Below are 27,208 nucleotides of genomic sequence, written 5' to 3' on the forward strand. Positions count from 1 at the left end.
TATCTGTTTATCAGTTCTACGTTTTGCAATGCCTTATAGCATTTTTTTTTTCTTTTGTTATCCAAGTTTTCAAGGTACATAGCCCTTTCTTCGAGGTCTGGGTCGTCCTACAGTTATTTTTTCAGTGGGTTAGCGTAGCTTGATTTCCATCTCTGTATCTGTTTACAGCCGGATTAGCGTCCAACTAGCGCGGATGCGGCTGTTTGCCGACTGAGTCACGTCTACCTTGTTCATTAGTCACTGTTTACTTATCACCACATGGGAGTACAATGGAGAGACAATGACTCTGTCACTCCCTGGAACGACCTCTGAGCGCAGGCTTATCATCCTAAGGTTGTGTGAAATTGTGTATGTAAAAAAAAAAAAAAAACAAATAACAAACAAACACGACAAAATGTGAAGGTTTAGAGATTGTTTGAGAGGATAACACAAGACATTTTTTATTTACTTTGACTTTATTGTAGGGCATTTGCGTTTCAAGAGCAAACTACTAGATGTTTCATGTAAACTATGAGCCGATCGGTGATCGTACGTGATGCCATTAGGATGGTAGGCCTGTGCTGCTAGTATAAATTCTATCATAAAGTCATGGTTGAATTTTGACAGTCGTTAGTAGCATGGAAGAGCCTGGAAGAGTAGGAGTAAAATGGGCGTCACGTACGTCACTTACAGTCACGGTCAGAAGTGGCGTGACCATGCAGTTAGCCCCCATAACCCCAACACACGGTTTCACTTTAGGAAATGATAAACAGGAGAGACGCGGGAAAACTAGCAGCTTGAAGGATATGCCCAGTAGGCAATTTTTCATTAGTTCCGCTTTCTGCGATGCGACTTACCCCTTTTTAAAGCGCCCGCAATTTCGCGTTTGGGAATTCTGTTGCTGCCCCAGCCGGCACCTCGGCCTTCGCTCGCGCCACAGGACTCCCAATATTTAAAGACAAAACATTTCCAATTAACCCTGAATGAGCGCCGGCTAGCAGGCTAGATCACTCCGAATTCTATTTTCTTACTACTAATTTTATTTTTGCTTACTCTGCGATTCGCTTATTATAGTATGGAGAGGGGAGTAACACTCTATTCAAACAAAAGTCAGTGTCCCTGTGTACCTTGGAAATCCTATGCCAGGACTCTTTATGCACAATACACAAAGTATCCCCGCAAAGCAAAGATGGCGGCTTTCGGCGACCTGTGTCTTCTGAAACAAAGTGATCCGCGAGACACGGAAAAACTCATTGTAAAAGCTGTTTCACTTGGATACAGAACGATCGCAGTCAACACTACCTTTCATCTAAAAAAGGTGGCGAAACAGAAAAATAATCCTTGCCCAGAACCCACCGACTGGGAACTTCTGTCCGGGGTCCAAAATTTGAAGAAAGTTAATAGGAATTTGCAAGTTCTGAATCGCGTCACTGTGCCCCTGGAGGAAAATGGTCAGCTTCACCAGCTAGCTAGCGATACACTGCACAAATATGACCTATTAGCCGTCAACCCGGCCACTGATAAATTGTTTCTTCAAGCATGTTCATCTTTGGAAGTGGATTTGATCAGTTTAGATCTCACTGCCAGGCTGCCATTCTATCTAAAAATGCCCCAAGTTCGTCAAGCTATTGATAGAGGTGTTAGCTTTGAGATTACATATGGTCCAATGATCCGTGATAACACGCAGCGTCGGTATGTCATTAGTAATGCAGCTGACATTATCCGTGCAACTAAAGGCCGTGGTGTAATTATGTCTAGTGGAGCAGATGGGCCATTGGATTTGAGAGGACCTTATGATGTTGCTAACTTAGGCGAGCTGCTCGGGCTTAAGCAGGAAAAAGCCAAGTCGGCCGTGTCAAGGAACATCAGAGCTTTGTTGTATCATGTTGAAGCAAGAAAAGCGACTGGAAAGTCTACTATTTCTGGGTGCCCTGTTGAATCACTTACAGAACAAGAAATGTGGAAGATTGGTAAAAAGAAAGAAAGTGATAGTGAGGATTGTACTGATAGCAGTGAGATTGACACTGATGACGATGATAAGGACTTGGCACCACCACTTAAAAAAGCTAAACGGACAGTTAATCAATAATGTCAACATCATCATCATCCTTCAGCTATGGCCAAGCTGTCCTGCACAACACTCTACCATACTTCTCGGTTGGCCATTGAAAATGATCAGGACTCCTTCTTCAGCGCATTCTCACAGGAGGCAGAGGCAATTAAGAATAATACTTGGTGTATAAATATTGGTTTACGCATCCCCTTTTCATATTGATTTGTTTGGTCATTTAGTGGACCATTTTCTCTTAGGTATATTATCCTCACAATTTTTATCAATATTCTTTTTAATTGAGCAGAAAATCCAGTCAAGTGGAAAGTTTCTTTTGAGCTCCCTGAAAACCCCTGGCTAACCCCCTTTCTGGTTACAGGCCTTAACACCATTTTCTTCTTAATGTGTGTGTGTGTGTGGGGGGGGGGGGGGGGGGAGGGGGTTGTGATGTGCTGTATCGAATGCCATCGCACAAAACATGGTTGGATGGCTTGCTTTAGCCTCGTCCCCAGACATCTTGTGACAGCCCTCTGTTCTCAATTATTCTATGCGATTTTATTTAATGTGGGTTCTGGAGTGACTCACAAAAATTGGTAAATTTGCTCTTGGCTTTGAGAATCTCACAAAACCAGGTTCAGTAGTGAGATCTGCGTGAATTCCTACCGTGTTTGACTTCATGCTGAAACACTTAGATAAAAGTTTTCCTTATAAAGCATAGAAACCTCAACCTCACTCATAGTAGCCCATAGACACATCGATTTTATCGGTCTTGAATGTTTTGTCAGACTTTACCATAAGCTGCTCAGCCAATAGAAGTCAGAGGTCGACAGCGGATGAGGCTAGGCTTGACTGATACCCACTAGAAAGATGTCATTGACCATTAAATGGCCTGTTTCAATGTTAAATATGCAAGTCATGTTTTTCCTTAAAACAAAATGCTGGCTGTAAGAAGAGCTATACAAAATCGCTAGAAATTCCTCCTCAATGCAGAGTGCAGTGAACCCTAAAATGCTATCTTACATATGACTTTATGTCAAGTATTTCTTAGAAGACCCTCAAGAGGAAACATTCTTTAGAGATGTTATCTTTAAAATAAAATCATTTCTTTAAGATTGCCTAAATGAAAGTCCTACAATGCTGATAAACTTGTTCCTATTACATTTTTTTAAGGTAACAGGAAAAAAGAAAAACAGAAATTTGCTCCAGGCATTTGTAGAATTAGAAATGCATTTATTACTGGGTTTTGTGTGCATGTGTTGTGTTTTGTGTGCATCAGTTTATTTGCCTTCCTCCTTTGTGTGCTAAATGGAGTATTAAATGCTGCTATAGTTTTATGGAAAAAGTCTAAAAATACCTATGTTTTAAAATGTTTTAAACTATTTAATAGGATTTTTAAAGCAGTATCTAACGCCATTTAATAAAGTATATGATAAAATATAAGAAAAAAATATTCGAAAAAGCATGTGAAATGAGTTTTTGAATTTTTAAAAAGTTATATTGAAGCTGTTTGGCTAAAACAAAAGCCTGTGCCTTCATGAATGGACTACATAAGTAGATTTGGTCACGGCTTATGAAAAATAGAAGCTAGCCTGAAAAGCCTTGCATGAATCCGTATAGTTCTCTTATCATCCACTTGATACATTGAAGTATATACCCTCTTTAAAAGTTTGCTAGGGAAAGCCTGTAGAGTCGGAACCCCTGTAGTTCATTTATCTGCCCACTTGATAATATTTAAATGATTTAGCCCCTTTAAAAGTTTGCTAGAGAAATCACCAAGAAGTGATACCCATATCCGGAGTGGATATGCTGTGACAACGTATTTCGTAACCAAGCATTTCTCTCAAAAATCCCCATTAAATAGAAAGGTAGATAAAGGGGAGATTTCACCTTTCACATGCGGCGTTATTAGATGGCGAGAAGCGCTTTGTGACTGCTTTGCGACAGTGGCGCAGTCTGCTATGATGGTTTGCCAAGCTATCAACGTCAAATACTATTATATCAAGGGTGAGTTTTTTATTTTGCAAACATCACCACTAGACATACTAATCTTACATTTCTAAAGACGTGCCCTTGTCAGCCACACCTTTGTTATTATTTTCACTTAATATTGGAAGGCAAATAATGTGGTAAAAAAAATCAACAAATGTGAAGAAATCAACAAATTTTAATTTAAAGACGTATTGTTTTTTACCAAAATCAAATGAAAATATTGCATTAGCTTCTTCAAATATCAGCCTATGGAGCTGATTGCTTTTTCGCACTTGGTACTTTGCTAGGATTACGAAATGGCTAGCCTTTAAAACTTTGCATGAATCATTGTAGTTCAGGGCCGTAGCAGGGGGTGGGGCACTGGGGGGCATGTGCCCCCCAAACGAACACACAATTTTTTCAAAAACTACAATGAAATGACCAGTAGGGGCGTGACTGTGCCCTCCAATATGTTCTTAATGTTTCTGTATTGTGCCCCCCAATCTTACGTGGCCTGTTACGGCTGGTAGTTCTCTTCTCGTCTTCTCTTCTCTCTGTAGTTCTCTTCTCCTCTTTGTCGTCTTGATAAATTGAGGGATATACCCTATTTTAGAGTTTGCTAGAGAGAAGACGGTAGAAGTGAAATCCCTTTAGTTCACTTGATCATATATGAAGGACATAGCCCCTTTTGATAGAGAAATCACGAAGAAGTGATACCCATTTCGGGGCAGGATATCCCGTGGAAACGTATTTCGTAACCAAGCTTTCCTAAATGAAACGTTGAAATATGTAAAATTAGTTTTTCTTTAGTCTTGATTCTCAAAGTTTTGCCTTGAAGACTGGCAATCGTTTTGTTCTGATTGAAATATTGACATAATTATCTTATCAATTAAGGAAATTAGATTAGTCATAGTTTATTGTACGCTTTAGGGAAAAAATGAAGCTTTTGTTGTTTTCTGTAATACCGTATAATGATTCGAATAACCCGGGGCGCTTATTTAATTTTCTAGATCTTTTTTTTTTTTTTTTTTTTTTTGGGGGGGGGGGGGGGGGGGGGAAGGGTTATAGGAGAGGGGACGCTTACTTGTGAGAGGGCGCTTATTTTATTTTGGAGGAAAATAGCAGCTTCTGAATCGATCTGGGACAAAAGTTTATTTGCGATAAACTGAAACGACAGTAAAAATGCTGTTAGACTTATTCTGGTACAGGATTTTTGTGTTTATATAGATTTACACAATTCAAATGGTGCTTTTGTCGAGATAATTTTAGGGGGAGGTGAGAGGGCGCTTATCTCAAAATTCGGGGGGGGGGTATTCGATTAAAACGAGATTATAAAAATTAAAGACTGCTTGCACATTTAGATTAGCTGTCTCCAATACTGTTTTGTAACAGCTGTAAGTGGTGGTCTACGAAAGTTTTATGTCCCCGAGTTAAAGCCGCATTGTCACCAATGACAATGGTCATGCCTTTTATAATAGTTGCACGTTATAATTTGAAACCTTTCCAGAACAGTAGTCTTTCGCTGAAAGCACTCAGAGAGAGGCAAGTTTGCGGCAATCAACGGGCTCGTGTTTTAGAGTAGTTTTCATATACCACCTGTCGCCTTCCCATGCGTGAAAACAGACACGAGACCATGTAATGCGAAAGGAAGTATAAAATAATGTATGACGTTTGATGAAACAAAAGAACGAACACATGCCATCAAAAGTTTTTTTTAAAACACTCAAAGATTAAATCATTTTTACTTCGAAACTCCAATAGAATAAACCTGATTTACACAGGTTATATGCTGCTCGCGTTGTATTAATATTTTGAAAAAACCTTTCTAATGGTGCCGATAGGTCTCTTTTTCTCTGTTGCTCAAGTAGGTTTAGCCTATAGACTTACAGTGTTAGCGCAAATCTATTTATCATGCATGTAGCTGCCGCGCCTTAAGTGGCATGTCAACGTAAAGAAAACGAAAACTGTCTTCTACTTGGTTTTAAAACTCGTTAACCCAGCTTCGTATTTTTACGGGAGAAATAAATCAAAGAGGATATAAAGCAGCTGCTGTGTTCTCAATAAGGAAATGGGCTTTAAATCTTTGAAGACAATTTTACCTTTAAATCCGAAACACCCGAAGGGCTTAAATATATTGGAAAGTGTTGGCAAATCCATTATATGATTACGCGAAAAAGGGCACGCAAAAATTGTTGTACATTTCTTATGCTTTAGAAATAAACAAGGTGTCAGGTTTTGTAAAGACGTTCGTGACCTTATCACTCAGAAAATGAGTGATGAACATGTGTAGACGAAGCAACTGAAATATTTTAATAGCCACTTTATAAGCCAATACAATAGATTGGGACGAGATTTGAGCTTTTGAGGCCTAAGAAAGATAAGTTAGTCTTGCGTCGGCTGTCTAAGTTGTGGCTCAAGGCGTTTTCTGGACTGATCACACCTGTGATAATCGTTGCTTTATGCTTTTTGCTCACAACAAAGCTATTTGCAAAATGGCTAAAATGGGTGATCAGATATAACGGTCTTGTCATACGGGAAAACACTATCGAGGCTAACGAGGCCGTTGAAACGAGATGTATTGTCTTAGAGAGGGGTTTGTACAATTTCTAAACCGCTTAAATAGCTGGCAAGCCTAATCTTACTCCAAAAAGTCTCGTTCTCAAGGGAGCGTTCTCAGTAACGCAGATTTGATGGTTGAATTGTTTAATTAGTGTTTGCTTGTTTGACTAAAGCTGTGAGATGCCCCTGTTAACAAATGCCCCGTAGAGATTACATCTTGGATATGGTGGACACATCGAATTCTATCGAAGAGAGCCGGTGCCTTACTGCCTCTTCAGAATCTAAATGCCAGCCCAAGATTTCTCGACTTTCTCAAAAGCTAACTGGACTTTTTTCGAAAGACCAACAGATTAAACAGCATCAAAACTCTAGATTGGTCTCTAGGAGGGGGAAAGTGAATGTTACGGCAGCAAACGTTGAAAACAAGAAAGCACTCTACTTGGCAGATCCGTTCACCACGCTGCTTGACGCTAAATGGGGGTGGATATTCTTGGCGTTCGCTTCAGGTTTCGTCACAAGTTGGCTGTTCTTCGGGACGTTGTGGTGGATGATTGTGAAGCTGCGTACAAGGTTTGACACTGCTAGTTGTGTGGATAATGTGGACTCTTGGATAAGTGCGTTTCTTTTTTCTGTCGAGACACAAACGACAATCGGTTACGGCGGTCGCCAGGTAATTGAATGAACCTTGTGTAGAAAACATCGTGTAAAGATCTTTTTATGCAATTTTCATGCGTCATATATCATGGTTGACTCAAATCAAACTTAAAACAACAATCCATTGGATTGTTAGCAATAAATAACGTAGAACATTATTTCATTTCTTTATATCCGCCCTTTTTTCAGTTATAGAATAAGACAATTTTTCTGAAATATTTACACGCGTCGTATAAGAGATATTGTACAGCCGCATGTCCGCTGCGCACGCTCGAGTAGGTGTGGTCGCCACCTGTTTTCTTAAAGCTCGAATTCTCGAAAGTATCTCTTCCTGTTCGGTGTTTTTGAAGCTTATGCTTGCTGGAGGGGGTTCTACTGTACATTAAAATACAAGTATATTCTAATGGCAAATTAACGCAAATACACTAGAGTTGGCCAAGCAGCTGTGTCTTCGCTAAGATTCATTAGACCATTTACATGGTTTCTTTGGATTTGATTCCATGATGTGATAATGTTCTGAGCTTAGGGGTAATTTCCGCCATGGTTGGTTACAAAGGTGTAACCACCAATAGCATTGCTTTGTTCTGGGATTACAAAGGCCTTTACGATAAACCCTCGGCCATAAGTTATCATAACTAGTCACGTTTATTAAGATTCTTCTTTATCGCCAAACGATCTTAGGTTGTGATGTGAGATGTAATCTTCTATAGATGTCATTGAGATTGCGGGAAGCTCTAAGTATTTATTTCTATATATATACAATTAGACTAAGAGTTCGAGTTTTCTATGAGTCAATAGATAGCCAACGAGGCGCGTATTTAACTCATAGAAAACGAGAACGAGTCTAATTGTTGTAGTATAAATCCACTCACTACCTTCGAATAGCTGACGATTTTAATAATAATTCATGTTGTTTTTGTGATAAACGCCGGCTTTTTCGCTACTCGCTATCTGTCGCTCATATATATATATATATATATATATATATATATATATATATATATATATATATATATATATATATATATATATATATATATATATATATATATATGTATATATATCTTGGTTTATAGGAAAAAAACACGCGAACTACCGTTTCATCTCTACAAGCCTGTTTCGTGGTTGCCCACTCGTCAGGAGATTTATTAAGAATATATTACTATCATCACTTATATACTATCTATGTATAAAATTAACATAAAAATAGGGCGTGAAATTTGAATGGCTGTTATGGTGAAATTGAATAGTTCAGCTGTTGCATAACAAGGCTTTGTTCCTGTGGCGGCACGAAGACACTAGCTCGTTACGCTTGTTTAAAGTTGATAGCACGGGTTGGCGGATAATGATAAGTTTTTTTCCTACAAACCAAGATATATCCCGCTTTACACCTATGTATTGAGCACTGTTATATATATATATAATGCGTGAGTGCAGGCGTTCATATATATATATATATATATATATATATATATATATATATATATATATATATATATATATATATATATAATGCGTGAGTGCAGGCGTTCATATAACAGTGCTCAATACATAGGTGTAGAGCGGGATATATTTAATATATATATTAAATCTCGGAAGTGTTTCTAATTTCAAAAGATGGTGGGGGTGCGCATTCGCGCGAGTTACTCAAATATGTTATACTGAGCTATTTTGGTCAACCTTCGGAAAAAAGGTCGTAAACTGACGTAGATCGAGATGTCAATCAAATTACATTAGAAAATTTATGCGCGCTAAACCGGTTCCCGTCTTCATGTCTTCTTAGTTATTGCTAAAGATCGTTCTGTGGTTACAAGTTTTACCGTCATCTTTATTTCTCAACCTGGGAGATCTGTAGAAAGATCTATAGAAAATTCAAATTTCAATTAAATTGAATTCCCTTTTCAGAATTTGGAAGTTTTTATATGCTTTCTTTTGCCTAGATTGATATAAGTGAAAGGTTTTGAGAACTATAAAGAATTTGGAATTTTCAAATACTAGGCTTTTTATATATAAGATACCTATGACTGCGCACCCCCTTTCAGCCAATCCTGGGAACGCGTCTGACTCGAGCAACTCGCTAACTGGAAGTGACAAAACCATTCATTTCATTGACTCGACCATCCATTTTGGTGACTCTACCATCCATTTCACTGATTTGAGCATCCATTTCAGTGACTCGACCCTCCATTTTGGTGACTCGATCATCCATTTCGGTGACTCTACCATCCATTTCAGTGACTCCACCATCCATTTCACTGATTTAAGCATCCATTTCAGTGACTCTACCATCCATTTTGGTGACTCGACCATCCATTTCAGTGACTCGACCCTCCATTTTGGTGACTCGACCATCCATTTTGTTGACTCTAGCATCCATTTCAGTGACTTAACCATCCATAAGTGACTTTACCGTCCATTTCGGTGACAGTTACAAGTTGAAAGCCACTAAACAAGTTAAGTAATAGTTGTCGACGATCCTTTATAATAATTGCTATGCGGTTCAAACGATTCCAAATAATAATTTAAAAATTATACACTAAGTGGATTTTGAATCACTTGAGGAACACACTGAAACATATACTTCCACTCACTTCTACAGGTAACCCCAGAATGCCCAGAGGGGGTTGTGTGCCTTCTGGTCCAGTCGCTTTCGGGCCTAATGTTGTCAGCCTCGTTACTAGGACTTATCTTTGCCAAACTCTCCCGGCCAAGACCACGAGCACATACTATACGATTCTCCAAGCGTGCGGTGGTAAGCAAGAAAGACGGCAAACTTTGCCTTATTTTCCGTGTTGGGGACATTCGGAAGAGTCAGCTCTTAGAGGTCACTGTCAAACTTCATTGCTTTCATTATATAGCCGGTGATAACGGGAGTCTCTTTTTCAACCAATCAGAGCTTCCAATCGCATTCAGCCCAGAGTGTGAACCTGAATACGAAGTAAGACCCTTCTTCTTAACACCGCTGACTATCATGCACATGATCAACGAGCAAAGTCCGCTGTACGATCTAAGCGCGGCGGAGCTGGCGCAAGCAAACATCGAGTTCGTTGCCGTCTTAGAGGGCGTTGTCGAGGCCACTGGTATGGTTACCCAGGGACGCGCCTCTTACCTATCCAGCGAAGTGCACTGGGGGCATGATTTCTACCCTCTGATGTTAAAAGCCGCAGATACTCCAGACCGACTTGAGATAGATTTCTCTCTCTTCGACCACACCTACGCCTCTAGTACGCCTACATGTTCAGCTAGAGAACAGATGAAACGCAAAGTCGAAAAGAAGGAGGATGAGGATAACGGAAAAACTTTGGTCTGGATCCCGAGAAAAGTTTCCAAGGATGAAAAAACAGAGAGCAGATGATTGATCACATTTGGTGTATACGAGAAAGTATTGGTCTCTTTTGTGTGTGTTTTTTTTTTTTAATATTTTAATTAAAAATTTTCCAAGCTTAGCAAGCAAAGAACTGGGTCCCAAGAAAAATCCTAATTCAAGAACACAGGCTGGAATTTACCAACTTATGTTCCGAGAAAAATCAAGGGTACAAAACGGATTGTTCCGCAAAATATCTGTTCCGCAGTCATTTTTTGCTGGCTGGGAAGATGTTAAACCCCTCGGTTGCTGGGAAAAAAATCGTCCCGAATGGTTCTGCTGGCAAATTTTGTGGAGTCGAACTAGTTGTGCTGGGAATATTTTTGGGGGGCGCTGGAGCGGATGCTTGGGGAAAAAATCGTCCTGCCCGGTTATACGGGCTATTATTTATGTACTAAAATGTCTACCCCCTTCTGGCTGGGAAAAAGTCCTAAACAATGCTGGCTGGGAAGAAAAAGGAACAGATAAGTTTTTCCCAGCAACTTTTAAAATTGATATTTTAGGGAAGTAGAACATATTCAAACGACAAAATATGCCATTTTAACATGTTTCGAAAGGGGGGCTCGTTGTATGCCATTGAAAATTAAAAGTCAAGCAAATAGAACTTGTGATTGGTTAATTCTCTGTTTCCGAGATAAGATTCTAAGGGGACGGAAGACTTATGAATGGACTTCTATGGGGTCCCGAGAAAAGTGAAGTAGAGAAAAGAACAAGAGGACAAAGAGCAGGTGCATTTTGCGGATTGTGCAGACCGCTAGCAACATCTGCCTGATCTGCCTATGACCCTTCCTGACAAAAAGAAGAAGGAAAATATAAGAAGCTTAGAAGCTGAGAGACGTCGGGTGGGAGTGAAGCAACAGAGGAGCTGTATCTGATTACTAACATTGGGTTATGCTTGAAAAAAAGCTTCCCACAAAGGCTTTGTATCAAAAGCTTTTGTACAATTTATTCAAAACTTGTTTCCTTATCTATTTCCGTTTTAGAATGTTACTGTACCCTTTATGGGGGAAGGGGTTGCTAGGATAGAATAGTGTATTTGATATTCCCAGGCGCGTTCCCAGGATTGGTCGAGGGGGAGGGGGGGGCATTTATAGACACCATATCGAAAAAGAATACTCACTTTTTGCCCCCCCCCCCCCCCCCCCTGTGTACGCGCCTGATACTAGTTATTGTTTTTCGCCTAACCAATAAGGAACCAGTCGGTCGTCTTGCGATTATCATCGGTATGGTAAATACCATATGTCCTATGTTACATTTTGTAGATCACACAACAAAGAGAATCAAATATAGCAATCAGTTGCTTAGTCATTCTTTTAATTAGTGTATAGACTATGCCCTATGGCCACCCCCCCTCTCCCCCTTCTTCCTAAAGAATACACTGTATAACGTTTTAAGTAGTACCGCTTTCATACCAGGACACAGCCGTTATCTTCTTAGGTTGTCATTAGCTGTTTTCAGGTTCAGAACGCTTCAGTGTGTTGCAACGCCCCTTGGGGGCCCCTATCAACAAAAGTGCGAGAATGTTCAACTGAACAAATGAGTACATAACATTTTTATATTCTCTTGATGCTACTCATTTGGTGCCTCTTAGGTATCTCGTCCTACAAATAAGGACATAACGTTTTTGTATTCTCTTGATGGTACTCATTTGTTTTACAATTGTACAGTGTGCTCTGTTGGTACTCTATCTAGGAATGAGGCTCTTCTTAGCGCCATAGCAGAAATTAGCACGGCTTGAGGGGCAACCCGCCCCCTGGCTACGCCCCTGGAGGGGCAACCCGGGTATATTTGTTTTTTGAAGACATCGTGAAATCCCGGGTCAGTACGCAGCTCTTACAAGCTGCAATTTGATCGGGCAAATGAACAATATCCGCACCTCTACACAAAGAACGAGAAGAATAAAGGCAAAAGAACTCCTTTGTAGAACAAAGATAATGGGAGACAAAGCAGCTGCGTACTTACTCGAAAATCGGGTCAGTACGCAGCTCTTACAAGCTGCAATTTGAGGTTCTGAGCCTGCTTTCTAACAATTGTCGTGTAATAATATTATAGTCGTTGTCTATGACCGAGAAGCGTGTTTCCAGGCATATCTTATATGCAGCGTTTGTTCGGAAATCATTTCTAGTTTCTATTAGAAGCAATGAAGTCAAGCTAACAATAAAAATTCCCTATGGAGACTAATAACCTTATATATGTACCCCCAACACACAATTGATTCTCGCAATGAGTATCATAAAAATGAATAATTACTTACGTAATCTTTACCACTACGCTGTTTGGCCGTTGCGTAAGCCCTCTATAAGTGGCTTAGGGGAGAGATCTTTAAATAGCGAAAAATGAAGAAATCCACGGGAGCTCCGCCAGTAGCCCTCGTGTGTGTGAACCGGCTCGCCGAAGAGGAAGATAGAAACACACTACAGGATGAGGGGACCACAGCAAGCATGGAAAGTCAAGGTGAGGTTTGAACTAGCACCTGCTCCGAACCAATAATCTTATAGTTTCACCGTCTGTTTTGAGGCCCTGCAAATATTAGCGCTTCTCGGTAGAAGTCAAGAAAATGATCCTCGCAGCCTCGCGCCTCGTGATCAATAACTATTCGTTTCGTGTTTCATTGTTCGCTATTCGGCCTACCTATTCGTAAAGTACCACTGTAGTGTAACTGACACAGCTACCAAGAACATTAACATGAACTCTACACATGGTCCTCTGGTATGCCTTTATAAGTGGGCTCTCTTTATTTTAAATTTATGCAACATTTGTTTTCTTTTGTCTGCTTTTATGCAGGATGAGATCCATTACATTTTTTTTCTATTACTACATATTTTATGTATCATTGGGAGAAATAAATAAAGAGGAATAAATAAACAAATGTTATCGCTATATTCTAAAAAGCGAATATTATGAAATAAATGAATATAATACTATACTTTAATTCCTGAGATAAATAGTGATAACTATTTTCAATTTTGTTAAATGGAGCCGTTTAAACGTTCTTCATTAATTTTTAAGTCTCCGTTTTTATTTTCTTTCCGTGATTACGCCCAAGTGAAAACAGTTTTTGTAGACCGCGAAGATTAGAATGAAATTAACACAGCACTTGAAAGTCGCCAGAAAACCCTTAAAACCTTCTTTGTTGTAATTGAAAACACAAAATCGGTAAGAACAACAACTTGTTTTCCAAATCTTTTAAGTATTCATTCTCTCCTTTTCTTTGGGTTTGTAATAATAGGAAACCATGCACGAATACCTTTTTGTTTAGCTTTGGTTATTTCTTCTCCCTCCCTCTCCCTCATAAATGCATTTTTGCACAGCATGTACAGGTGGATATGCTAATAGCCTCAGTACTAACACACAAAGACCCGTTGACTATCCATGATCAATGATCGAATACATAAACGCAATCCGAGTTCTTTTTTTATGAGAAAGCTGTAAGAAAAAAGAACTATGGAAGAGGAGAGAGTATCGATATGCTCTGAGTCGGGAGCAGTGACATTTCCTTTATTGTGCGACGGTGCTGAAAGGATGGTAGTAGACAGATCACGTAATCCTAGCGATTCAAGTAAGTACATCTGTCCTTCACTTAGATTTCAAAGATCAGTGTATCTGTAAGTTTTTGATTGAAATGATACCCTTGATTCTACAGTGGAACCTGGATTTTACGATTTGCAGCGAGAGAAGGAAAATGTATCTTAAAATCGATTTATCGTTAGAAAAGGTCCTCGATTTCACGATATAAAGGAAAATTGTCATTGAAAACATCGTTGTAGCGAGGTCGGGGAAATTTATCAACTTTTACAAAATATATATAGTGAAACTGTACTCTGCGTAATACTGTACAGTTACTCTCTGTTAACAGTAATCTGCATTGAACAAGATCTGTCATGTCAAAAATATCGATTAACTGGACACGTGTGTGGTGTTTTAATTTTTTTTCTCTCTTTGTTGATAAAAAATAATCAGTAATATCGTTGATCGAGGTGAAAATTATACTTGGGAGAACAGATTTGTATCCTTAAATCGGGAATATCGTTGTATCCAATATCGTTAGATCGAGTTTATTTCTCATACATTTATTTCACTAATATTTTCGCCGGGAGAAAGGAACGCCATCGGAAAATCGAGGTTATCGTAAAATCCAGGCTCCACTGTACGAGGTTTTTAAAATTTGCGATAGGAGTAAGTCCTATTATGTAAGTCAGGTTGTATTTCTTGGTGATTTAGAATATAAGGAGAAACTCCTTTCACCCATAGTATCCCATACAGTTGCGCTCCGGTTGTGCGTGACAAATGAACCATGCGTGACATATACCTCCCCAGGAAGCGCAGGAGAGAAGCCAGGTACCGACTCTCGAAAGTCTTCCAAAATGGACCAAGAAAACCGACCAGAGGCCATTCTAGTTCACAATGAGGTACACCCTGAGAGCGACAAGGAAACCCACAACCCGGGGTTCGCTAGAAGTTTATCTACTCGAGAGAGAAGAGTAACACTGGAGTGGAAATCTGTGAATGTATTTGTGCCGATTCCAAAACCGTCCATTTGTAAACGTCTTTGCGGGTCACGAGACGATGCACCAGCCCCTCAAATTAGACAAGTTCTCTTTGACGGTGAGTCATCCGTTGCTGTTGATTAGATTTATCAGTTTTTCTTAGACCGATAGAGCGATTTTAATCGAAGTTGATTCTTATGCGAGCATGAAAGCTTTGTGTAGCAGTTTTACATCAAGTAGCTGGGTTGTGTGGGTAGATTGATAGGAAATGTGTGCATATATTTCGGCTTTGCGTCAGAGCAAAGTGCGTGATCTTTATACCTAATTTCTACTTATATGTTTTCATAGATCGTCATTGTTACCTTATTATAGCCCCGGTCATTAAAGTGCCATATACACGCCTATAAGTGGCCGAGGGGCGCGGGTGCCCCCACAGTAATTTTCTAGAATTTTGAGGTCAAGACCAGAAGTGATCCCCATAGTTTTCTACGTGTCACTATGTTGTCCCGAGTATTCTGATGCCTTTTACGGCCCTATTAAGATCACAAGAATGACATGACAATGCAGGTGATCTTTGAATTCAATACTGTGAACTTCTTATATGCTGTTGGGTATTACATAATACAGTGAGACCTCAATAATTTACTTAAGTCAATAGTGAATGAAATATGCTCAGCTGATCCTGTGGTATGAATAATTCGATTATTCATCAAAATGTGTAAAAAACCTGGGCAAAAAGGCAGGGATTTTGAATGAAATTTTTGTTGTGATATTTATTTTTCTAGTGAGTAGAAGATAGGGTACTAATATCTGTTTAAAAAGTAAATTACTTGGTTAAACACTAATTTATTATTCATGTATGTAAATTCTTAAACTAGATTATTAAAATAAATCATTATTGTGTAACATTTTTGCTCAGTTAGCGGTAGAGCTGAACCTGGTACTCTTCTGGCTGTCATGGGAGCAAGGTAAATATAATACAGTATGTTAAAATTAGACGCTGAGACAAGTTGGTAAAGACATGACCCAGGGGTCCTAGATACCACCCCCCACCAATCTCCCCATCTGTATGGACCTCATATCTAGTAATAAATATAAAAAGCTAAAATTGTCTTGTCGTGTTGAGTCTGCCCTGAAGAAGTCTTATTAAAGACAAAAAATTGGCAGTCGACTACCAGTTTTTGGTGTATTGACCCCATATCTATACAGTTCCAATAGAGAAATAATGCAAAAAAAAAAGGTTAAGTTCGATTATCAAAAAATTAAAAAGGTTTCAGTAGGTTATCCAAGTAATGCAAAAACATTTCATTCTAAACTCAAATAATGTGAAAAAAGTTATAATTTTGTAAATATTTAATGCGTGACACACAACATCAACATTTGACCCTGAAAATGTGCCATGATATTATTGTCTTTATCTACATGTCCCTGTGTTCTGTAAAGAAAAAAACAATCTTATTTTCAGTGGGGCGGGCAAGTCAACCCTGATGAACGTTTTGGCTTATCGTAACCTTGGCTCCATCCAAGTGACTGGTGAAGTCAAGGTCAACAATAATAACCTTGGTTTGGCAATTAATTCTATATCAGCCTACATTCAGCAGGAGGATTTATTTATTGGTACTCTGACTGTCAGAGAGCATCTCACATTCCATGTAAGTAGGAGGGGAGGGGAGGGAGGTCACCAATTTTTTGCCATGCTTTTTAGCCAGAGTCAGGCCCTCTTTGAAGTATATACTGGAAAGAGATAAAAAGGGCCCACTATGATTGGCTAGAAAACAATGGAAGCGATATAAAATGCCACTTTGATTGGCCCCTTATTTAACTAGCATTCCAATTTCTTGTCCAGGCTGGTCATGCCATTTGTTTATTCTGAGTGGTATCGTTTCCAACTGTCTACTAGATATAGTATAACAAACATGGATGCCATGAGCATTTGAGTGTCCTACCAAGCAAGTCATATTGAAGTGGGACAGTTGACAGCTGATCATGTGTTTTGACAGTGGCCTTAAAAGGGGAAGAAGGCATTTTGTCTAATTTTTGTGTCAAGCTTAGTTTGATTTTTTCTCTCCAACCTTTAAAAACTAAAACTACCTGATACTCTAGGTAAACTAGTCTCCCTTGCAGCTGTTGTATCAGCCATAAATGTAATTACACCCATAAATGTTATAACAACCATAAATGTAATAACACGCTATACACATAATCGCTTCTGGTTTGAAAATGGCGGGCTTTTCAAGGCGTGCAGGCGTTTATTTACAAACTTTTCGCCGGTAAATTTTTTTTCATTTTTCTCCCTTTTGCAACAAGATGTTTTATACAATTTATCATGCTCATATGCTAAAATGCCGCCAACTGGGCGTGGCGAAAAGGAAAAGAGGAACACATGATCTTGATTGTGTTAGAATGCAGTAAGAAAGAAGATCTAAGCCCGAGATGCGGTTTGTTGATGTTAAGTCCACTCAAAACAATCAAAACAACCAGGGCCTGTGAACCTTTTTCCAGTATATCCAACATTGTTAGCGCGGTAAAACATTATTTTCCGTGCAGTTGCAAAACCCAAAACAAAACATGGCAGAGAGCGCCGTGCACTAGATTTGTGGCTATGAAGCAGCGCCTCCAAATAGTCTGGGTCACAGTGCATGCATTAATGACTTCCGGTCGCACAAAAAAAGGTAAAATGGCACCCTGAATTTGTGAAATCGTGACATTTTTTGTACAGAAATATTGTTTACCCTTTTCTTGTTTAAGCTGAGCATGGATTAAGGCATACTGGTCAAAATGAAAAAATGACCAGAATACCCCAATGGCTTGAGCATTAATTGGTCTAAAAAATTGATTTTTCAATATTTTTTCAAATCCATGCTCACCTTTATTCAGAAAGAAATAATTAATACTCTGAACTAAAACTCCTTTGAAAAAATTAAAGGAACGGCAAATAAACATTTTTTTCTGCTGTGATGACGCCATCCGATGACATTACCTAATGATGTCATCAATATGTAGCCCGATGAGTCACTAGTCTACTTGACCAATTTTAGCAGTTAAACTCTTTTTCTAACAGATCTACGGTAATTAAAAATTTCCCAAGCAACCTAACTTCCGAACACCCTTAATTTCTTAACATTTAACCTACTCTCTTCATACAATTCTTAATTATTCCCCCACCCCCCCCCCCAAAAAAAAAGGTTTTCTGAACCCCCTTATAGAAAGGATAAGAGGTTTGTTTGTCCCCTTTACTTTAGACCTGCATCTTCAGTAAGACTTTAAAAGTGTGCTCACTCATATAAGTTTCAAGAAGCACCCAATGTTGCTAAGCATTTTTTTTACTGATAACAGCTTACTGTATGTACCAGGCATTACTCAGAATGGATAAAAAGCATTCCAAGCAAGAGAGGCTGGATCGTGTAGAGGAGGCCATAAATGAGGTAAGAGATCTATGTTATATCATGGCCTAATCATGGCATAGTTCCCATGGGGACTCTTATAAAAACAATCAGTGGTGATTGTTGGCAAAATCAATTCAAACCCTAAGGGATGTCATTTTGGGCATGTTTTTTTAACAGCTTTTCCTACCCATAAAGATAGCACATTGGGTGTGATCAAAGCATTTTTTTTACCCTATCACCAAGAACACTGACAATAGAAACCAACAAAAAAGAAAATTTTACAGAAAATGTTGCAGCAATTTTAAGCACTCACTTGACTTGTCATTTACTGTAAAATAAGATTTTGGCATAACAATAAGGAGAATCAGAAGGATGTTTGAACACCCATAAGGGATAGCAATTGGAAGAATTTTATACCCTAAAATATAGGTCAATTATCCCTGTCTGATTTTATGGAGAGTCCCACCAGGGGCAAAGTTTTTCCCTTTTTTAACCAGCTCTTAGGGCAATCTCTCATGTCACATATATTCTTCTTCTCAAGTCTTGTCATCACCTTTTCATTATTCCAGAATATTGCTTGGACATGTTGTGAGTCTTTATCTGTGCACTCTTTTTCAAGATTTTGTTAGGCAACCATAAAAATATTGCTATTAAGTTAACTTGTGTGCAACCGCATATACCACCTTCCTGTATACACTGTGCGTGTCCAATAACATGTTTGCTTTATCCCCAGTTAGGATTAACTAAGTGTGCTGACACAGTGATTGGCACACCTGGGCGAGTGCGAGGCATCTCAGGTGGAGAGAAAAAACGACTATCTTTTGCATCTGAGGTACTGCGGTACACAAATAACACGCATGACACAGCACCATAATACCAACCCAACATAGCTGTAGAATGCCTAGGAATTTTTTTTGTGGGGGGGGGGGGGGGCAATACAGAAACAGTAAGAAACTACTAGGGGGCCCATCCACGCACCAACTCGTTTTTAAATATGGGGGTGTATGTGCCCCTAGTGCCCCACCCTCTGCTACGGTCCTGCCCAGTGGGATGTTGCCAAAACTACCAAAGCCATTTACTAGATAAGAGTTGATTTAGGGAACGTTTGGCAAGTATGAAAGTGCCACTATGAAATTACAAAAACAGGCGGGATGATTTTTGTATAGCAGTCATCAACGACTACACCAAATTAGATTGTTCCCTGTATGAAATGATAGTGGTGTCATTCTGCAGCTCTTGACAGACCCCGCCATCCTGTTTGCGGATGAGCCGACGTCCGGTCTTGATTCATTCATGGCGCAGAGTGTGGTGGCGACGCTACAGAGGCTCGCAAAGCAAGGTCGCACTATTATCTGTACCATCCACCAGCCCTCATCCGAAGTGTATACCATGTTCTCAAGGTGCGGAGATAACGCTGTGTCTTGATTTGATATTCCCTCGATTTGTTTATTTTTTCACAGAAGCACCTTTTTTTTAGATTACAATTACCACCATTATTACGCGGCCACAGAAAGTCAGGTTTTCACAGGTTGTCTCGAACATGATTTCTTCACGCCTATATTTACTTCATTTATATTTGATAATATCATGGTCTCTTGATAATATTTAGTACAAACACTATGCGAAGTTTTAATATCATCATCATATTTTTTTGTATCAAACGTTCCACTTGATTTCAGCTTTCGCTTCTCGCGAGGACCGGCAAGATTTCCTAAACAAGTGCCATTTGACTTTGTGATAGATACAAAATGCCCAAAAGAAATTGCTCCTAAAAGGACGTAATATGGGGTCTTACGTAACGGCGACGGCAAAGAGAACGTGACCAAAAATGCTTTTTAGCGCTCAATCCAAATTAGTGTCGATAAAATTAACTCGTTTTTAAAGTTTAGGAAAAGTAAAGATAAGCCTAGAACCTACCATAGCGAACAATAAATTCTTCTTTACAGAACCCACTTTTTCCGTTCTCCCTGTAGACCATCAGACTTTCGGATTTTCCACGTCGTTGTTTGGAGTTGGAAGAAAGCGGCTGAATATGTAGTAGACTGAGTCCATTTCAGTGTGCATTTCACGTCGGCTCTTGGTTTTTGTGGGAGTATGCAAAAGCTTTTTTTTTACATTCTCCCTGCCGTGACCACCGTCATGTGTAAAGCCCCGTGCAAACTGCGCCTGCCAGCACCTGCCAGCATTGCTGGCGAATTTTCGCTTGACTGACTCTAGCACAAAGGAAATGTCAAAATGGGAAATGGACTTTCTGACATTTCCTTTGTCTTGTGGGCAGTCGAGCAAGAATTCGCCAGCAAGGCTGGCCGATGCTGGCGCAGTTTGAACGGGCTTAAGGTACTCAATGGATGTAGATGCTGGAAAAAACCCTGAATGTTTTCATTGGTCTTATTTAGCATCTTGCTGATGGCAGAGGGGCGCACTGCGTATCTGGGTCCAGCTGAGGGCGCAATTCCTTATTTCGCCAAGTGAGTATTTTGAAAAATTCTACGCAACCGTACAAAACTGAGTCACAGAAAGCATCCATTTCCAATCATCAAATATCGTTAATCAAGCATCACAGAGACTTGTTGATGGTTATTCTGAAGCTGTTTTGCAAATTAACCGTTGTATTTTAAATTGTAAACAACGCAATAAAGTGGTCGATCGATATTTTTTTGGAGAAAGACGTCTTATAACTAGCTCAGTCGATCCACGAGCTAATGTAGTTTCATAGCTTGATTTTTTTTCCTCAAAGCGCATGCTAATTGTTTTGTGGACCATGTTAGATTCGGCCACATCTGTCCGGCCAATTTTAACCCTGCGGATTACTTCGTCAACACCCTGGCTATCGTTCCTGGCGAAGAAGAGGAGTGTCGTCTCCGGATTAAGGTAGCATGCAGAATACCTTTCGGACATAATTCGATAAATGACCTTATTAACAACCGGGGAAATATATGAGTTTCGGGGGGATGGGCCTTACTAGCGAGACTAATAGTAAGCTGTACAAAAAGTTTGGCGGTCCGCCTAAAATTGGTAAAATTAGGGGAAAGCCAAAACTAGTTCGAGTTTCTATGTCAAACGTTTTGAAATAGGGTATACCAATTCGGGAAAGGGCCGGTGGTGTTTTATGTTTATTATGGAGGTATTCTTTATTAGATTATTGTTGTTATCCTAGTTTTGTCGGCGAAGGATGGTATGATATATTAGGCCTTTTATTATCGGGAAATTCCCTCACGGGTATTTTTTTCTTACCAATACAATCCTTAGTCCCTCCTCAGAGGCGTAGCCAAAATTTTTTTGGCTGCTGCCCCTGCTCCTTTACCTTCAACTTCAAGTCATTAGACATTTAAATGATTGACCTTTGCTCTTTTAGGAAATATGTGATGAGTACGCTAGTAAGACGGAAAGGGGCGACAAGGAAAACTCGCACCACCGCCGGGTGCGTAACGAAACTCCTTAGTTAAGCCTTATAATAATATTAATAAATAGACTTTATTAAAACAGGAAGCATTTAATAGCCAATTGGCTAATAACCTTGTTAAATCCCATCCTGAATTCTATTTTTTATTATTCCCTTTTTTTGTAGGATTCTTTCTCGGATGAAACGGTTATCTCTCGCTCTCCGTAAGTACTTTATAAGAAAGTGCTATGTTTGAAGTGAGTGCATGCTTGAGCAAGCATGGGTGCTCGCATGGTCATACTCAAATACTCGTTGGCCGTTACATTGCTAACCTAAATAGGTTTTGATTACTTTAAATAGTTTTTAATATATTGATTGAAATAATATTTATTCATCACCGAATCTGTTACTGTAAATACACATTAAACTTTGCTTTTTCCGAATCTGCAGACTAAAATACTTTCATTAACTCTTATTTACGCGATTAAACGGTCGTTATGAGTACGTGAGAGTGCACGGTCAAACAGCCATGAGAGTTGGAAGTGTTACCAATACCATGTGAAGCCTGACATGTTCATGACATGTTCTCATTTTACGTCCAAGCTACAAGGCGTCGTGGTGCAAGCAGTTCAGTGCAGTGCTGTGGAGGAGCTGGCTCAGCACTAGACGAGAAGCTATGCTTTTTCAGATCAGACTGATGCAGAGCATCGTAAGTGAACCAGGGTTACTTATGGGAACGCGATTATTTTCAATTGATTTTGGGATTCCTTTGGTACGTGAAGCTCTGGAGCCAAGGGTCGCTCATAAACCTCCCATAATACGTTTTACACGTCCACAGGCTTCCCAGGGCCCCCAAAAATTGTGAAGCGAAACAAATAAGGAGATGCGCTCTTTATTAAATTTGAAGCAAATGCGTATATGCAAATTCGGAGTTCTTATGGGAACGAATATTTTATCTGCAAAACTTTATCTAGCCCGGCCATTAGCCATTCCTGAGAATGATAAATGTCAAGTTGAATAGACTTCTTCAGAGTCTGAGCAGATTATGATTGTATGTTTAGGAATTTTCTATTATAATAGACGCCAGTGCATGTTTAAAAAAGATATGTTTTTAGTTACTCTAACAAAAATACTAATTCTCTCTTCCTCGCACCGGGGCGCTTATCAAATAGATTACACGGTTTATTGAGTTTTCATTCCACCAAAGAGAGCACAGATCATTCTCTCCCTTCACCCATGCTGTTAACTCGTTTTTGCACAGATCACAGGTCTGATTGCTGGGCTCATCTACTTCCAAACACCTCTCAACACCACCGGAGTTCAAAACATGTCAGGAGCGATCTTTTTTCTCGTCACCGGAGTCTCGTTCTCAAGTCTTCAGGCAGTCATCTTTGTAAGTTAGTAAAATGGCACCGTTATGCAATTCATCTAGCAGGCCTTAACGCCTGGGGGCCATACCCCAACCCCTCCCCCCTATTTTTTTAAATATAAGGAAAAAAAGCAGCAGGTGCTCGTAATGTCCCTTGTACCCCCCCCCCCCCCCCCCACCCCAAGTTTTTCGATGTTCTTTGCCGGCCCTGTCCAAGCATATATCGCTGGTCCACTGAACCGAGAGCGGTAGTATATTTACAGGTACCTTGTGACCCCCATCTACTAATATTGGATGCAGGAGCGTAGCCAGGGGGGGCCCAGGGGGACGCCCCCACCCCCCCCCCCCCTTCTAGTAGCCAAAAATACAGTAAATGTATGAGACATTATCTAAAATACAGGAGGAAATGCCTTGGAAGGGCCTTTTTGGGCCACCTCCTGTTAAAAATCCTGGCTAGGATGTGCAGATTTACAAACCATTTTTTTATGTTCCAAGATGTTTTCGATAACGGGGTTCTGGTTTATTCTACTTTGCTTACGGGGGACGTATATAGCTAAAACCAAGTGTTATGATTTATTCCTGTTATTGTTGTCCAATTCCGATATTTTTGATATCCGTCAAGTTCTATCTGCGAATTATTGGCTATACCCAGTGCACGTTATTTGAGCCCTCAAACACCCTGAAAAATGGAGACAGCGGATCATTGGCATTTTATTCGTCTTAGGTCTTCCCGGCAGAGCTCCCTGTCTTCATACGAGATCACAAAAACGGCATGTACAGGACAGATGTTTACTTCCTCTCAAAAACACTAGCCGAGGTATGTTACCCTTATCGACTCACAGCGAATTGTATGATTTCAAGCCCGTTTACCGTGCGTTACGCATGACTTCGTAGGCCTGTAATATACATATAAACCATCCTACAATAACAACTGCTTAATAGTTCAAGAGTTCGAAATACTCAAAACAAAGACAAAACAAAATGATTTCACAATTGAGATCAGAAAACCATTAGTGACGAGCGTTTATTGTTGTCTTCAGCTTCCTGTTTTTTTGTTGTCCCCGCTCCTCTTGTCTGCGATAGCGTACTGGATGATAGGTAGGTGGCTAGCTTGATCGCCATCATCATCTTTATCATCATTGTTGCCACCATTGCCATCGTTGTTATCGTCATCATTTCCATCATCAAATTCCTCTAAGTAACAGCAAACACAGCATCCAGGCGCGTACCCAGGATTGGCTGAGGGGGGAAGCGCAGTCATAGGTATCATATTGAAAAAGCAGTGTATTTGAAAATTCCTTGATAAGAAATTACCCTTTTTTGGCCGCCAAGGGGAGATGCGCGCGCAACCTGCGTACCCCCCCCCCCCCCCCCCCCCCCCGTGTACGCGCCTGGCATCCTTAACACTATAGGAAGAATCTTATTTTTCTATATTTACCGTTTTCAGGACTACGAGAAGATGTCTTTAAGTTTCTTATTTGTTACGCCATTCTTGTGCTCTTAACTAACGTCGCCGTCTCTTACGGTATGCTATTCTAGTGTATCATGATCATAATTTTTAATTCTCGGCCCTTAATGGTGACGCCCCCTGTCCTCATTGTCAGATTCGTAAGATGAATTATCGCTTGAAAAGGCCGCCCATCTTTTAAAAGATGCAATTCTAATGTCTGCTGATCAAAGGAGATCAATGTTGGATTTGTAAGATGGATGAGCGCTTACTATATTTTTATTGTCACCAATAGAAAAAAAGGCTTAGTGAAACGATTACCACGAAGCTAGAAGTTTGAAATATTCCCTTTTGATGTACAATCGTCCAAAACTGTTGTTTTGTTACTGAGCTGGTTTTGGGTCAGCTCTTAGTTCTTCAAGTTGAGTGACGGAAGATTTAACTGATTCGTATACACGATGATCAAGGTATAGTTAAAGTCAAAGTATGTAAGTATTGATTACGAAATTTTAAAATTTCAAATATTCTTATTTCAAGGTTACATCATATCATCGATGGTGTCCACGGTCGAGGGGGCCTCGGCTCTAGGCCCACCTCTTATGCTGCCTCTTCTTCTTTTCGGCGGCTTCTTCCTGAAAAACACGTAAGAATGACGTCACATTATGCATACCAAGAATTTCTCCTTTGTTATGACGTCATTCTACGCCATGCATACCAAGCATACCACCTTCATGACGTCACGCCATACCAAGCGTGCCTCCGTAATGGTGGAGAGATGAGACCCTTGAAACGGCGCCAGCAGGGCAAAAAGCTGACGAGATGTTGGCGCCAGCATGGCAAAAAGCTGACGAGATGCTGGCGCCAGCATGGCAAAAAGCTGACGAGATGTTGGCGCTGTTAAGCAGTACGCCAGCATTGACTTTGTCTTGTGGCCTAGTGAGCTTAGCAGTACCAGAAAGGGTTTATTAACAAATCGTTGTTTGACTTCAGGTCCGTGCCCGAGTATTTTGTTTGGATAAAGTACATTTCGTGGTTCAAATACGGCTTTGAGCTCCTTAACCTGAACCAGTGGGATGGCTTCGGTAAAATAGGAGGTAATGCATTCTGGTGGGCATTGTATTGCATTGGTATTGTATCTGATTCTTAAATGTCTAATTTACACTAAAAAATAAGCAAACTTGAAAAGAAACCGGTTCCTTTATCTCACTAATAGTCAGGTTCAGCCATCATAATGGTATGGCTGGTAGAACATCTTTAATAGCTTGATACATTACAAATTGTCCCGCTTGCGAGGTTCAAGTACAACCAGGAAAACAAACTATATAACACTGGTTATTAACATTTACTGAACCAAAGTAATTCCATGCGTATTGGGAAAGGTGTTTTACCATAGATATCACCCGTTGTGTTTTGTTGTATTAGATGGCTGCCAAATGCCCCCATTCATGAATAGGACATTCTCCGCCCGTCCCAATGCCACCGGGCGCGAGCTGTGTATCCCGGATGGTAACGCCGCCATCGAGTTCTTGGACTTAGACAAGGTGAGTCAATGACGTCACCGCGCATACGTAGATCATATCACGGAGGGGGGAGCTCTGTATCCCACATGGTAGCGCCGCATTTACATTTCAGACCTAGACACATCGCCGCGCTCGAGTTTTCCATGGGCCACGGTTTTTCCCCATCATTCATCTGATTGATATATTTGTTCGCTCTACCGTGGCTATTCTCCCTCGCAGACGTTCTGGACTCGTCACGGTAGGCGGCAATTAAGGTTTTATAACACTCGATCTGTGCTGTATCTACAGGGTAACTTCATGATTGACCTGTACGCGTTGATAGCACTCTTCGTTGGCTTCCGCATCCTAGCCTTCATCTTGCTCTTACGTAGATCCAGCAAAAAGCAGTAACGCCACCACCGTCATACTCCCAACTCGTAGATGCTTGTCTTGCGTGACAGGCCGGACTTGTGGAGCCTTGCGTGACACACGAAGCTCGCGGGATTTTGCATTACCCGCGGAACTTGCGGGGTTTACGTGACTTCTACGACTCTTGGACTCTGGACCTTAGGGTCGTAAAGAAACAAGGAACTAAAAAAATTGATTATTTAAAATAATTTTGTATTGAAAGACTTATTCTATATCAATTTCGAATGTTTTTTAATATACTTTTTCGACAATTTTTACCTGATTATTTATTAGTAATTAGTAATCTCACGAAATTTATTGTCAGTGTTTTTAATAAAATTTATAAAATACAGAAACATTGATATTCACTTGTTGACATAAAGATTAAAGACAATAAAGAACTGTAGACTCACAAGTAGCCCAACTTCCTTTTCGCTCAGTTGACCGCAAGCCTCCCCCCCCCCCCCCCCCCCCCCTAGGCTAGGGGTGATGGCAGTGAAGGTGCGTAAGCAGCACACCTTTCGCTCCACGCTTTTCCTAACTTAAGGTTGCGGGCGCTCTGCACGCTTGTTATAATGTTCAATACATGTTACCTGATACGACTCACATTCTTGAGGAACCATCTCGCGAATCTGTTACACTCTTTAGTCTAAATT

The 27,208-nt window shown here is 40.1% G+C and overlaps 3 protein-coding genes and 1 long non-coding RNA gene across 5 annotated transcripts; 3 read left to right on the forward strand and 1 right to left on the reverse strand.

The window, feature by feature from the left end:
- The first annotated feature begins 946 nt into the window (after positions 1–946).
- LOC5514025 (ribonuclease P protein subunit p30) lies at positions 947–3,491 on the forward strand. The gene has a single exon (XM_032383689.2). It carries the CDS (start codon positions 1,055–1,057, stop codon positions 2,066–2,068), a length of 1,014 nt encoding a protein of 337 aa, XP_032239580.1. The 5' UTR covers positions 947–1,054; the 3' UTR covers positions 2,069–3,491.
- Positions 3,492–5,044: 1,553 nt separating this feature from the next.
- LOC125560954 lies at positions 5,045–12,944 on the reverse strand. Its single transcript, XR_007306967.1, has 3 exons — positions 12,829–12,944; positions 11,987–12,074; positions 5,045–7,185 (listed from the first exon to the last, which is right to left on the reverse strand). It is a non-coding gene; the product is annotated as an uncharacterized LOC125560954 (long non-coding RNA).
- Positions 6,753–11,876, forward strand: LOC5514007 (G protein-activated inward rectifier potassium channel 4). Its single transcript, XM_001634171.3, has 2 exons — positions 6,753–7,226; positions 9,810–11,876. The coding sequence occupies exons 1-2, from the start codon at positions 6,753–6,755 to the stop codon at positions 10,563–10,565; spliced, it is 1,230 nt and encodes a 409-aa protein (XP_001634221.2). The 3' UTR covers positions 10,566–11,876.
- On the forward strand, positions 12,911–26,967 carry LOC116619163 (protein white). Of its 2 annotated transcripts, none has more exons than XM_032383627.2 (20): positions 12,911–13,028; positions 14,892–15,179; positions 15,981–16,029; positions 16,527–16,713; positions 18,415–18,486; positions 19,181–19,279; positions 19,681–19,847; positions 20,844–20,915; positions 21,216–21,318; positions 21,803–21,868; positions 22,016–22,053; positions 22,433–22,538; positions 23,091–23,222; positions 23,923–24,015; positions 24,239–24,296; positions 24,646–24,723; positions 25,183–25,288; positions 25,636–25,739; positions 26,068–26,186; positions 26,454–26,967. In XM_032383627.2, the coding sequence occupies exons 1-20, from the start codon at positions 12,911–12,913 to the stop codon at positions 26,553–26,555; spliced, it is 2,157 nt and encodes a 718-aa protein (XP_032239518.1). In that variant the 3' UTR covers positions 26,556–26,967. The 2 variants fall into 2 exon arrangements, with proteins under 2 accessions (XP_032239518.1, XP_032239519.2); XM_032383628.2 differs by lacking the exon at positions 12,911–13,028 and adding an exon at positions 13,915–14,133.
- Positions 26,968–27,208: the final 241 nt, after the last annotated feature.

This window comes from Nematostella vectensis, chromosome 2, assembly GCF_932526225.1.
Source record: "Nematostella vectensis chromosome 2, jaNemVect1.1, whole genome shotgun sequence".
NCBI classification, from domain to species: Eukaryota; Metazoa; Cnidaria; class Anthozoa; order Actiniaria; family Edwardsiidae; genus Nematostella; species Nematostella vectensis.